Source organism: Rattus norvegicus, chromosome 12, assembly GCF_036323735.1.
Source record: "Rattus norvegicus strain BN/NHsdMcwi chromosome 12, GRCr8, whole genome shotgun sequence".
NCBI classification, from domain to species: Eukaryota; Metazoa; Chordata; class Mammalia; order Rodentia; family Muridae; genus Rattus; species Rattus norvegicus.
This window is the reverse complement of record NC_086030.1, coordinates 20,328,368-20,342,126: the sequence shown is the minus strand read 5'-3', so window position 1 is coordinate 20,342,126 and position 13,759 is coordinate 20,328,368. Positions and strand designations below refer to the sequence as shown.

General features: G+C 51.4%; 2 protein-coding genes across 5 annotated transcripts in view; one reads left to right on the top strand and one right to left on the bottom strand.

Moving 5' to 3' along the window:
* Window positions 1–13,759, bottom strand: part of C12h7orf50 (similar to human chromosome 7 open reading frame 50) — a 103,923-nt gene that overhangs the window by 60,764 nt on the left and 29,400 nt on the right. The window lies entirely within an intron of this gene.
* Window positions 5,600–11,054, top strand: Gper1 (G protein-coupled estrogen receptor 1). 2 transcript variants are annotated; one of them, XM_006248914.5, is made up of 2 exons: window positions 5,600–6,575; window positions 8,877–11,054. In XM_006248914.5, the coding sequence occupies exon 2, from the start codon at window positions 9,103–9,105 to the stop codon at window positions 10,228–10,230; it is 1,128 nt and encodes a 375-aa protein (XP_006248976.1). In that variant the 5' UTR covers window positions 5,600–6,575; window positions 8,877–9,102; the 3' UTR covers window positions 10,231–11,054. The 2 variants fall into 2 exon arrangements, with proteins under 2 accessions (XP_006248976.1, NP_598257.2); NM_133573.2 differs by lacking the exon at window positions 5,600–6,575 and having other exon boundaries at window positions 9,058–10,336.

Below are 13,759 nucleotides of genomic sequence, written 5' to 3'. Positions count from 1 at the left end.
CGAGTGCATGCATGGCTGCGTATCACGTGTGTGTGGTGCCTGAAGAGTCTGGAAGACAGCGCTGGCTCCCCAGAACCATGGATAGTTGTGATTGGCCATGAATTGGCTGGGAATTGAACCCAGGTTCCCAGAAAGAGCAGCTCTTAACCTCTGAGCCATCTCTCCAGCCCACTGCTCTTTTTGCCCCTGGAATTCAGCCATTAGGGTAGGCTGGTTGGCCAGTGAGCCCAAGGGATCCTCCCTCTGTTCCTCCTCAGCACTGGACTAGACTGTAAGCCGCCACACCTGACTTTAAAAGTTCCAGGCGACAGGGCAGTGCTGGCGCACACTTTTAATCCCAGCACCCGGGAGGCAGAGGCAGGTGAAGCTCTGAGTTCAAGGCCAGTCTAGTCTACAGAGTGAGTACCAAGGTAGCCAGGACCACACAAAGAGAAACCCTGTCTAGGGTCATGAGGGGAGTCCTAGGGGAGCCAACACCCTCTTCTGGTCTCTTCAGGCACTGCACACATGTGACACACAGCTATGCATGCAAGCAAAAAACAACTATATTCATATTATTTACTTACATATTTATTTTACACATGCACACATAACATACATGTGAAGGTATGAGGAAAACTTGAAGAAGTTGGTTCTCTCTTTCTATCCTGAGGGTCCAGGGATTTAACTCAGATCTTCAGGATTGGAGGCAAATGTTTTTGCCTGCTGAGCCCTCTCCTGGCCACACCTCTTTTTTTTATACATGAGTTCTGGGGATTAAACTCAGGTTTAAAAAAAAACAAACAACAACAACAAAACCTTCAGGTTTTCCTTACAAGTACTTTACTCACATGCACTCCTTCAGAACTGGACTTTTGTGCTTTAAAAGGGCACTAAGCTGGGTGTGGTGGTGCATGTCTGTGATCCCAGTACTCAGTAGGCTCAGCCAAAAGGATCCAGAGTCCAGGGCCAGCCTGGGCTACATATGAAGAGCCTGTCTTTAATACAAAACAAATAACAGGGGCTGGGGATTTAGCTCAGTGGTAGAGCGCTTACCTAGGAAGCGCAAGGCCCTGGGTTCGGTCCCCAGCTCCAAAAAAAAAAGAACCAAAAAAAAAAAAAAAAAAAAAACAATAGAACAACAAAAATGCAGTTGAAGAGGGCAAACAATTAAAACTACTGAAATCTGATTAGGGGAGGGGCTCCAGTGACTAGGGGAGTGGTTCCAGTGATGGGAGGGGCGCTCTAGTGATTAGGGGAGGGGCTCCCGTGATTAGGGAAGGGGCTCCAGTGATTAGGGAAGGGGCTCCCGTGATTAGGGAAGGGGCGCTCTAGTGATTAGGGGAGGGGCTCCCGTGATTAGGGAGGGGCTCCAGTGATTAGGGAAGGGGCTCCGATGATTAGGGGAGTGGTTCTAGTGACTAGGGGAGGGACTCTAGTGCTGGAGCAACAAAAGGCTGCACCAGGGCCCTGTGGGTAAGATGCTGAGCCAAAGTCCCTACAGCAGGCCTTAGATAGGGTTATACCCACTGGATTCTGTCTGTCTGTCTCTTGACCCGCCTCTATATCCACTATATCATAACTTCCTGATAATTCCTACAAGCAAGGAACCAAGAGGAAGATGTAGAACAAAAGAGAGCAAAGGGGACACCTCACAATGCAGTTCTGAGTACTCCGACCCAGGGCAAGGGAGAAGGAAATCTCAGTGTGGAAAAGGAAACTTGGAACTGATCGTGAGTGGGGAGAGTGTCCTGTGGACCCCAAGGCTCTCCTGGCTAAGAAGAGGACCCATCTCTGCCACTCCCCCCAGAGCCTCACTCCATCACCACTCCCTGGTGTCAGTGGCCTCCCTGAATGGTACTCACCCCACTCCCCCCATCTGCACTCTGAGCTGGACACACTCACTTTTGGTTGCCAACACTCTCCAGGAATCAAAGGAAGCAACCAGAATGCTCCCAGCAACCGTGAAAGAGGCCCAGCTGTCAACACTGTGAAGCTACTGAAATTTTCCCTACGGGCACACGGGCTGGAGGGGAGGGGGAGGGGGAGGGGGAGGGGAGGGGGCAGCTGCAGGGCAGGGCTATGACACTCTCCTAGGGCTGTAAATTCCTTCCCACATTGGAAGATAAGGCCACAGAACTGGCTTTTCTGGGAACAGTCCCAGGAAGACCTAGCCGGCTCCCGTAGTGTACCCCAGGACGTCTGTCTGTAGGAAGCCCCCTGTACTTCCCAGGGCCAGGACCACAGCACTCGATGCACCTAGGGCCGACATGCCCACTCCCATGGTCCCAGGCCAGGCTGCTCTGGGACCTGGATGAGGGTGCCTCTCTCAAGGTGTGCGTTTCCCAGCCACCACCTCCTAAGATGAGAAAAGGCTCAGGAGTCAGGGAGGCTGAGTCACAGCCTTCCCAAGCCAGAATGGGCAGACGGCACAGTGAGACCAGCTCAGCTCTGGTCTTCCACGGTCAGTCAATGGCCCAGGAGAGCTGGCCCTGACTGAACGTCTCCTCACTGCCCTGGGACCCAGGCAAGTGCTTGGCCTCCCCGACTTTGGCTCTTTCTTTATGAAGAAGATGCCCGCCTCTCACCCTACTAAACACTTACATATTTAAGTTGAATAGTAATTGTCCAGAGCTCTCTGACTCCCGAGTCTGGAAAACTAGAGGAAAATACACAAACTGGGCCTGAGGGAACGCTGGTAACAGTGCAGGAGAACCCGGCTTCAGATTCCCAGCATCCATATAAAGAGCTGTGTGCAGTGTCACAGACCTATAATCCCAGTGCCAGGGGTGGAGACAGGAGGATGTGTGGAACTCACTGCTGGTCGCCCTAGCTGAATCAGCAAACTCTGGGTTCACTGAGAAATCCCATCTCAAAAAATAAGCTGGCCAGTGACGGAGGGAAACACTGGGCATAGGCCTGTGGCCTCCATACACACAAGCATACAAATATACAAACACACATACACAAAATGCATAAATGTTGTAGAGTGGAACGCATGGGCAATTTTCTCCAAGCTTTGTGCTGTGTCTTTCCAAAACACATTACTTGTCACTTCAGGGTCAAAGCAAATCATGGGAGCAATCCTACAAACGCTTCTGATTGTCAGAGTGTCTCCCCAGTTGGGACCCAAGGAAGACCAACTGTCTAAGAGGTGGGGTGGCCTCACTGATGAAAGGAAGCTACCTGCCTCACTCCCAAGAAAGCAGAACATCTGTGTGTCCAATCTGCAACCATGGGCCACGTATGTCCCGGAATAGCTATGAATGTACCAAACACACTTGTAGACAATTACAATGTCAAAAGGCCTTTGCAGGGGGCTGTCTTATGTCGCACCCATGCTCCAGATGACCACCGAGGAGTAGGAAGGAAGGAGCTGAGCGATGCTGCACACTGGCCATGCTCAGACTCTGGGGTCATGTCCCCCAAGGACTCTGACTGTCAGGCAAGAGGTGACCCTAGACCCATGAGGTGCTGGGGCTGGTCTGTGCTGTGGAAGAGGCAAGAAGACCAAGAGAGAGAAATATAAGTGGTGTGTGTGTGTGTGTGTGTGTGTGTGTGTGTGTGTGTGTGTGTGTGTCTCCATGACTGGCGGGACGATCCCTGATGGCACTCTGGATCCTGATACCAGGGGCTTTGAAGCATGACTGGGCTATGTGCTGAAGAGCTCCTGTGAGGGCTCATGAAGGCTTTACATGACAGCATCTGCTCCCTATAGACGATCCAATACTGTCTGTATCTGGAACAGGTGTGGCCTGTCACACTGAACTTCCTCTCCAGTCTCTCCCTTTAGCCTCGAGTCATACGTGTGATGTGAACTGGGCAGCCCGAGTCCTGCCTGCCATGCTACACCAGCCAGTGTAGGAACTTCAAACACAGCACCATTATAAACAACTGTAGACTTATGTACCAAACATATATTGCCAAACCCACACAGACATCAAACGCACGAGGGGGCAAGCAGATCGGGAAGGACATGAGCAGGCTGGTACGAGGACAAGGACCCTGGTCCAGACTTAGCCACTGGCCCTGTCTTCACTTGCAAATGTTCATGCTGTATCCCTCGGGTTCTGTCCTCCTTCAAGAAGCCAAGCCCAGAGGTAGCCTTGCTCTGAGGGAGGGATCCTGAGACTCTGTTATGGGAGAGTAAAGAGGAAGCCCTCACCACTGCGCTGACAGAATCTTCAAGGCCTCTCTCATCCCTTACCCATATGAAAACCTACGAAGGTCAGAAGGCAGACATCCCCTCTGCCTGGGTTCTGTTGTGTCTCTTAACGGAGTGGTAGCCTAGACAGGATGTATATTAAAGGGAAGGCTGGGCTCAGCGGAAGATGCTCTCCTAAAACTTCACCTGCCAATCCTGCACCTGTGCATGATGTCAGAGCATCTGCGGGATTCCGCAGGAACCCAGAAGGCAGCGAGGGCCTCTCAGTGCTCCAGCACCATGGAACCTGAGCTTGGCTTGCAAGAGTGGGATTTCTAAGGGAGCGGCTATTTTTAAGTGGCACGCCTTGGCTATTTCAAGGCTTGGGTTTCTGTTTTATTTATTTAATTCAAAAGGAAGCTGTGTTTTCTCATGATTTGTTTCTTTCAGGATGGTGTTGCAGGCATTTTTTTTTTTTTTAATGTTGACGCCATCCTGACTTGGTAAGCTGGACAAAAGATACTAAAGGACCAATGGGCTCTTTCCCTTGCTGCTCCCAAAAAAGTCAGGGCTTCTACAGCTCAAAGGGGTCCTGACTTAGTATTTTTCCATTAAAAATTTCATTTTTAATGGAACTCTGCTTAAAGATGTGTACATTTCCAAAAATACTGTCTCAAAGATTCTAAGCCAGCATCCTATAGAAACCCATCAAGTGTGTTTGCCACACACATAGGCACAGGGAAGAAGATCAATGTTTTCTAGAGAACACACACACACACACACACACACACACACACACACACACACACAGAGCTATCTACATGCAGGTAACTGCTTCATTTTTTATAAATAAAAATATGTTATGTGTATGACTGTCTTATCAGCATGTGTGCCACCTGTGTGCCTGGTTCTCAGAGTCTGAGAGAGGGAGTTGGATCTCCTAGGTTCAGATTTACAGATGATGATGAGCCACCATATGGGTGCTGGGAATCGAACCTGTGTCCTCTTCAGGAGCAACAAATTTTAACTGCTGAGCCATCTCTGCAACCCAGTACCTGCTTCTTCCTGCTCCAGACAGCCTGCCTTTTAGGGAGCAGCCTGGGGTGGTTTCTGCAGTCCTCAGCCAGCAGAAGCATGCACTGTTCATGCTCAGAACACAAATGCCAGCTCAATGTACTCAATATCCCAGACTGCCAACCATCAAAAAGACAGCAAGAGAAAAGCACAGAGGTCTGCACTGAAGGAGAAGAGGGGGAACCCTGCCGGTCTCTTGCCAGCCAGCCTAGCTGTATTGGCGAGCTCTAGGCCAATGAGAGACCCTGCCTTAAAAAAACAAGGTGAACACAACAATAGCTAACAGAGGGTCTCTAACCTCCGCAACCACACACATTCATACATATATACATGAACATGTACTCATACTCAGATACAAAGAAGAGAGTACAAACGAGACCAATGAACTCTAAATTATCATGAGTACATAATAATTTGACTGGATGGCTCAGGTCAGAGCTGTTAGAGGTCTGATCATGTGGTGAAGCCCAGTTCCCCATGCTTGTCTCCACCCCCAGGGCAACAATTCTAAGCCCACCCCAGTGTTGTGGGTGAAACTCCAACAACCGGAAGGTGGGATGCTTGGGGATGGCAATAAGTCACAAGGCTGCTCAGCTCCCAGGGCCCTGGTCTCCCCAACCTTGGCTATACAAGGCCTAGAACGGGAAACAGAGAGAAGACAGGTGGTGGCTCACCTGACCCCTGGGCAGAGGGACACTACCCCCGGCTCACATTAAAGCAGAAAACCTACCTGATTCCTAACTTCTGAACAAAATGTCTGCTATTTGTGGACTGTATTTCCCGCTACAAGCATCCCTCGGAAAACTGTAGCTTACATTCGCTGTGTGACTGCTGCCCTACTATGCTGGTGGAGGAAACTCAGTGTTCAGTTTTAAAGCCAGCACCAGCTGAAATAACCAAGGGTATCATTGCGTCCACAAATGAGGAAGGATTCTTACCTAAAAGGTAAACAATATTACAATCCTTTCACACTTCAAGATAATTATGTCAGTGGGTGAAAAACAGCAGTCACCCTGGAAATGTCCATACAATACATGCCTAACAGGACCGTTTTCACTGTTTACATGTGGGAGGAAAAAACTGCCAGCAAAAAAATGGTTAATGCTGGCCTTAAAAGGAGGCTGGCCAGAGCCCAGTGAGTAGGCTTGGGAAGTCTATAAAGGAGGCGCTGTGCCAAGGGGGCCAGACACTGCGGGACAGCCACAGGCATCCACAGGCATGGTGAGCCTGCTCCCTTCCAGACCTGACACTCTTCTTTTCCTCTCCTGCTGTATCCCTGCTGGGCACCATCCCCAAGGTGCTACGAGTCCAGGGACAATCCCTGTGAGCAACCTCCAGAAGCACCTCCAGCAGATGGTTCAGTGACTCCATGGCCCAGGTAAGAGTCACATTTGTGGCCCAGGTTCCAGGTCTGCATCTGGCTGGGAACCTCTTGCTAAGGTGGGGAGGGAATGGTGGAGCAGGCACCCCGGGACAGCATGCTAGGTATGAGTGAGGCCGGGGCTCTGATCAAGCACAGGCAACAGCATGTCCATCTAGAGCTTGGTCACATTTGGGTCACATCTGTAACACCACAATGCTGGCACTCTTTGTCTGCCAAGGGAGTCCTAATGGCTTAGAACTGCTTCAGGGACAGGGACCTCCTAAGTCTGGCAAAAACCTAGCCTTGTTTCCCCAGATCTGGACACACAACAGAAAATCAGGATACTAATATTGATCATTAGATTAAGAGAGCAGCAGTTGGGACCAAGGACAGAAGCCTGGGTGTCATTTCTGTCATGCATCCACCAGAACAGTTGATCAGATCTAGGGAGAAAGCCATCTGAGGGATTGTGGCCAAGCCTCATCATTCACACATTCTGAGTGAGTACTTTTAAATTTTCAGGTTTTGTTTGATTGTTTCAGCCCTGACTGGCCTCTAATTCACTACATAGACTAGGCTGGCCTTGAAACTTGGAGCTCCACTTTCCTCTGGTTCTTTTGTGCTGAAATTAAAGTATGTCCCAGGCCCAGGTATGTGATTGGAACTGGAAATGAAGGGAAACCCTCCACACTGTATTGGACTCAGAAAACCTGACTTATGGGGCTCAGATGGGCACTTCGGAGAAAGACGGGTTGGCCACCCACACCCACACATCCAAGGCAGGATGTGGCCACAGCAATGAGCTGCCCCTCCTTTCTTCTTCCCTTTATTTTAACGAAGCAGTATTTTGGGAGAGAAAAGTCAATTTAAACCTTTGGCTTGCTCTTGCTTCACCTCAAAAGCAAATACAATCACCACAAGAGAAGCAACAGAAATGCTGTGGTCCCTGGAGCCCATTCCAGGAGCAGGGTGTTGTCCTGCCCTGCACTGGGATGGCAGCTGCACTGCCTGGGGCACTGCCGGGGGCAATATGGACACTGAGTAGCCTTCCTGGCTTCCACCCACAAGATGCCAACACCCATCTCCCACACAGTGACGCCCCAGGGTCTCCAGACACTGCCAGTGCCGCTGAGAACCTGGGTCACACCAGAGAACCCTGATGCAGAGTCATGCAGGCTAGGATCCATCCTCAGGGACAAATAAAACTCAGCTTCAAGGCTGCAGCGACAAAAATGCTGTATTTCACAGTAACTCGTGAAAAGGACAAAAAACGCTTTCCTTCCTTCTTCTCTCCTTTCTTTCTTATTCCTTGAGATTGGGGTCTCAGGCTGTTGCCAGGATAGTCTCAAACTCCTTCCTGTATTCCAGGGATCCTTCTGTATCATCCTTCAGAGTAGATGGGAGGACGAGGAATCTTCCCTACTGTTTAGAGAATTTGAGGACAGCCTGGACTAAGAGAGAGACCTTTCGTCAAAACCAGCCTATGAGGTGGGCGAGGGTGGCACACGCCTTTAATCCCAGCATTAAGGAGGCAGAGGCAGTGGGATCTCTGTGAGTTTGAGGCCAGCCTGGTCTACAGAGTTCCAGGACAGCCAGCTCCTGTCTCAGGAAGAAAACAATACAGCTGTACATATGCATTTGTGTGTGTGTGTGTGTGTGTGTGTGTGTGCGCGCGCGCGCATGTGAAGAGAGAAAGATACTAAAGGTGGAACCCACAGCTCTCTTGTGTGACAGGTAAATGCTTTACCACTGAGCTACATCCCAGTCCTCAAATAACAGTGTTTATTCTTCCCTTGTCTTTACTTCAGTCTTGGGGGGCAGGTGTTTACTCCTGGTGCTCACACTCCGGACCACCTCTAGTCAAAGAATAAAATTTCTCTTACCACTTACGGCAAGAGAAAAGGCAGCTCCCATCCTGTGGACTACCTTTGAGAAAGTCTGGGTTTTTCCCTTCCCATGTCACGTCTCTTCCCAACAGCTGCTGGAGTTAATGAGACTTCCTGTCTCGACAAACAGTAGTTTTCCTCAAACTCCCTCACCGCGCATTAACAGTATTTCATGAGCCCTCGATCTGACCGGTCCCACTGCACCTCCCATGATTCACAGACTGCCACCAACTGTGGGCGCCCTTAGGGGACAGAAAGGAACACTACCCTGACCATCTCTTCTGTTCCAGCTCAGGGGCACCCACCCCTTCAAGATGGCAAAAGCCAGAGTCCAGGCAGACCCTGTTCTCACTCATGCACTACACCTGGCTTCTTCAGGGAGCTCAGGATTCTTGACGCTTACTTAGTCTTGCCCCGTCTGCCTCCACAGGTCCTCAGAAGGTAAGCAGGCAGCAGGCGTTCCTGCCCGGCACCAGCCCAGACGCCCTGTCTGCCCTTCTGGTTTTCTGAGACAAACAGGCTCCCAGGACGATTCTTCCTGCCTCACGCATGCCTGGCTCACTTCCCAGGGAATCACCTTTGTGAAGATGGAGCTGTCACGTAAAACAGACTTCTGTGACCCTTTCAGCAAGTCCTGAAAGCTTCTACGGGAAGCCATGGCTGCAACTACTCCAGCACAAGATGTTGGCGTAGAGATCTACCTAGGTCCCGTGTGGCCAGCCCCTTCCAACAGCACCCCTCTGGCCCTCAACCTGTCCCTGGCGCTGCGGGAAGATGCCCCGGGGAACCTCACTGGGGACCTCTCTGAACATCAGCAATATGTGATCGCTCTCTTCCTCTCCTGCCTCTACACCATCTTCCTCTTCCCCATCGGCTTTGTGGGCAACATCCTCATCTTGGTGGTGAACATCAGCTTCCGGGAGAAGATGACTATCCCAGACCTGTACTTCATCAACCTGGCAGCGGCCGACCTCATCCTGGTGGCCGACTCCCTGATCGAGGTGTTCAACCTGGACGAGCAGTACTACGATATCGCCGTGCTCTGCACCTTCATGTCCCTCTTCCTGCAGATCAACATGTACAGCAGCGTCTTCTTCCTCACCTGGATGAGCTTCGACAGGTACCTGGCGCTGGCCAAAGCCATGCGCTGTGGCCTCTTCCGCACCAAGCACCACGCGCGGCTCAGCTGTGGCCTCATCTGGATGGCCTCAGTGTCCGCCACGCTGGTGCCCTTCACGGCCGTGCATCTGCGGCACACCGAGGAGGCCTGCTTCTGCTTTGCCGATGTCAGGGAGGTGCAGTGGCTGGAGGTCACGCTGGGCTTCATTGTGCCCTTCGCCATCATCGGCCTGTGCTATTCCCTCATCGTGCGGGCCCTCATCCGGGCCCACAGGCATCGTGGCCTGCGCCCACGCAGGCAGAAAGCCCTGAGGATGATCTTCGCAGTGGTCCTTGTCTTCTTCATCTGCTGGCTGCCGGAGAACGTCTTCATCAGCGTCCACCTACTGCAGTGGGCGCAGCCAGGGGACACTCCCTGCAAGCAGTCTTTCCGTCATGCCTACCCCTTGACAGGCCACATAGTCAACCTGGCAGCCTTCTCCAACAGCTGCCTGAATCCCCTCATCTATAGCTTCCTGGGAGAGACCTTCAGGGACAAGCTCAGGCTGTATGTGGCGCAGAAGACGAGCCTGCCAGCTCTCAACCGCTTCTGCCATGCCACGCTCAAGGCAGTCATACCAGACAGCACGGAGCAGTCAGATGTCAAGTTCAGCAGTGCTGTATGAGAGGTACCTCCTAGAGGAAAACGGACAGGGGAGCAGGCGTGCCCAGGAGCTGCACACTCCTAGCACAGGTGGTGGGCGAGCTGAGCCATGTCATACTCTAAACCCCAGTGGCTAGGGGGAAATGTCACATGGCTGGGTCACCTCTGGGGCTGCTGGGATTCTTCCTGACTGCCCAGCTCATGGATACTGCCATCCAGATTCAAGGCAGTGGGCCACATGACATTGACCTCTGCCCTCAAAGGGCACCACGAAGGCCTGACGCTTGGTTTTCTTTCCATACCCTATGTTTCCAGAAGACAAGTCTGTTGTTGATTAAGTAACAGCCCAAAGGACAGGCCACCCTATGGCACTACCATGGTTATATCTTCTGTTACGTGCCTGCTACACGGAAGAGCCTAGAAACAGAGCATATGTACCAGACCCAAACTGGCTACGTTCCCTTTGCTTGTGACGTGTGATTGATCATGTACACTCTGTCCAGTGCAGCCAAAGCTAAGGACCCCAGAGCCTTCTTCCTGTCTTCCAGAAGGCTGTGAGGTCATCCCAGATGCCACTCCTAACTCCTCAGTGAACAGCATGTCTGAGCTGAGAAAGGCCCTTTAACAAACCACCTCCCTGCTCTGGGATGCTCCTCTCACAAAGCTTGTTTACAAAGGTGTTTGCCCTTCTGTGAAGGTGGAAGGAGACCGTGGGTGCTGCTGTGCAGGCTGCTGGGAATCCCATCATAAGACATTTGTCGGAAGGACTTGACTCCACAGAAAATAATACTGGGAACGGTGAGCTGTAAACGGATCTCATTAAAATGTAAAAAGAAAGAACAAGAACTAAGGATCGGGTATTCATTCAGTGTCTGTGAATAAAGAAAGGCCAGTCACAGGGCGATGGGCCATAGGGGCCGGGGTGCGGGAGAAAGTCACCCTAGTACAGTTAGCTGATTGCTAGCAAAAGAACACTATGCCCACAGCCTGACACACCTGAGTGCCATTCTGAGTTCTCTCCTATGTTCCAACAGCCCATCTATCTAGGCTGAGAGGCCTGGCACTTCTGAGATGGGGTGGGCCACATTCTTTGTTTCACCTGGCCAACAAACATGTCTTTCTTGTCACTTATGTTGACAGCCACACTTGGCCTCACTTAGGGGTCTGCAAAGGACAGCTATCTATCCCTAGAAGACTCTGGACTGGGAGACATGTCCAGGGCTGGGAGTTAAAGGGCCTGGGGCCAGGAGGCAGGGCCTCTGGTCCTGTATCACAGGACAAACTCAACCTCAACCTCCTGACCACCTGCCTGGGCAGCTGCCCGTGTCAAAAGACCCATGGCTCTGGGTGAGGACCCAGGGTCTCTGGACTCACATAGGAGCTGAGGCAGGGCCCTAGGGGAACATACAAGGTAATACGTAGGCTACAAAAATTACCCACTTTGTTGCTAAAGAATATGCTATTTTCTATTCAAACCTATGACCCTGCCTTTTTATTCTGATAAGATATATTTACGGATAAGATTAAATTTTAAAAAATCACGTGATATTTAAATGATTAAGTTAAATAAATATTAAAGATATTTAAGGATCTTTCCAGATACTCAAGAACAATATCTGGAAAGAGAACAGATGGTTCAGTGGACTTGGCAGAGAAAGGAGTCAGCCAAACTGCACAGGACACAGATTCCCTCTGTCTCGGTGTTTTGTCAGGCACAGCTTATGCAGGGTGGCGTGGCCGTCAGCCTGGAGTGCTGCATTCCCAGCTTTAGTGACCCTAAGTACAAGTCTTCAAGAACAAGAGCATTTGTCCCAACTGTTACCTGAGTCCCATGCAGGGCTGGCTTTCTACCTGGGTAGGACATGGGACACCTCCTCCAGGATGGTATCCATAAACCAACAGGTGAAGAACCCCCACGGGAAGTGGGCAGGTAAAGACCCTGGTGTGTGGCTGTCTTGCAGAGCCCTACAACTCAGGCAGAAGCCCTTGGCTCCACCCTAGCAAACCCAAGGAAGGCGTACATAGCTGATGCAGCCCTTGCATAATCTAGAGGGGTAAACTCTAAGACACTTTGGTCAGCAACCTCTAAGCCGCAAGTGCGCTCACGGTGCTCCTAGAGACAGGCACAAAGAAGGGCTTACAATGGAGGCTGAGAAGTGTGGCAGCAAACCCTGACAGGGTGACATCGTTGTAAACCTTTGGTTTAAATTGCCCTTTTGACCTCAGTGATTGACAGGAAAAGACCCTCCATTCCAAATCACAGAAAAGGGCAGCGCTGGGCTTCAACTCCTCGAATGTGCCTATGTGGGAGGCGTCTGTTGGCCATCCTCAGGCCAATGTGATGCGCAGATGCCAAGGCTTTCAGCTTTCACTAGGGAGGCAGCCAGGGCGTCAGAAAGAGAACAGAGCCCTGCACACACATCCCTCCATATTATAGAGAGGAAAACACTGGATGCTTGCAGTCTGTGAACACTCAAAACCATGGACAATAAAGGATGGGGCCAGGAACAGGACCTCAGCCTCCAGCGCAGCCCTCGGCAGCTCGGCAGCCTCAACAGGGAGCCAGAGACACAGACGGCAGCCGGGGGCCCCCCTTCCCTCTTTAGGGCTACAGCCCCAGGGCTGACAGTTACAACTACAGCTGCCCTTGTGGAAAGCCACCCTTGGGTTCTCTAGACAGCAGCAAAGTGGTCCATTGGGACTACTATGGTCCTAAGATCACACAGGACTGGCCCGCTCTTTGCCACATACAATATCACCTTCTATTTAAGGCTCCTGACCAGAGTCTTCTACCGACTAAGCTGTGGCAGGTTGGAGCCAGAGAGGGTTGGAACACAACTGCCTCCTCTATGCCTCAAAGCACACTTGCCATCTGCAAACGTAAGGAGAACTGCTCTTCACGTGGGTGGGGTGGGTGACAGACGTATATCCCCAAGTCCCAGGGCAAGGTGGCCAGAAGGATAAGTCAAGAAGGCTGGACTTAGGGGGCCAGGGCTGGGCAGAGTGGCTGGCTCTGAAAGGGCCCTGTGCAGCCCATTTGACCCCCCCTGAGAGTGTGTCCGGGAGCTGAGCTGAGGCTAACACAATTATTCTTGGCAGGAACACCAGAAGATAAAATCAAGGCGTTTTAATCGCACTGCTGTTTCCTGGTAACCTGGCTCACTTTGGCGTACAAATGTAGTTCAGACCCTAAGAAGGGGAGAGGCAGCTACCGTGGGCATGGAAAACCTGCTTAGAGCTGGAAACCATTCCATCACCTACTCAAACCTTACTAATGAGCTCCCCCTTGCACTCCAGCCCATCCGCCCTTCCGGCCCTGGTGAGCAAGGCCTAAGGTACAATTAATTATCTTCTCCTCGCTTTGGTGGGACAGAGGAGGCCAGCCACCTGGCTGCCCAGGAGAGGGCAACATAAAGGATAATCAGCAAGCCTGACAGCTCCCTCATCTTTTGGGGGCCTTTCCCGGAAAAGGCTTGTGCAGTGTCTCAGTATAGAGGTGCTTCTGCTGCCATTCTGAACACCACCAGCGCACCCAGGAGCGGCCTCCTCTT

Coding starts and splice junctions, on each gene's coding strand:
- Gper1 (XM_006248914.5), top strand. CDS start 9,103: ATGGCTGCAACTACTCCAGCACAAGATGTTGGCGTAGAGATCTACCTA.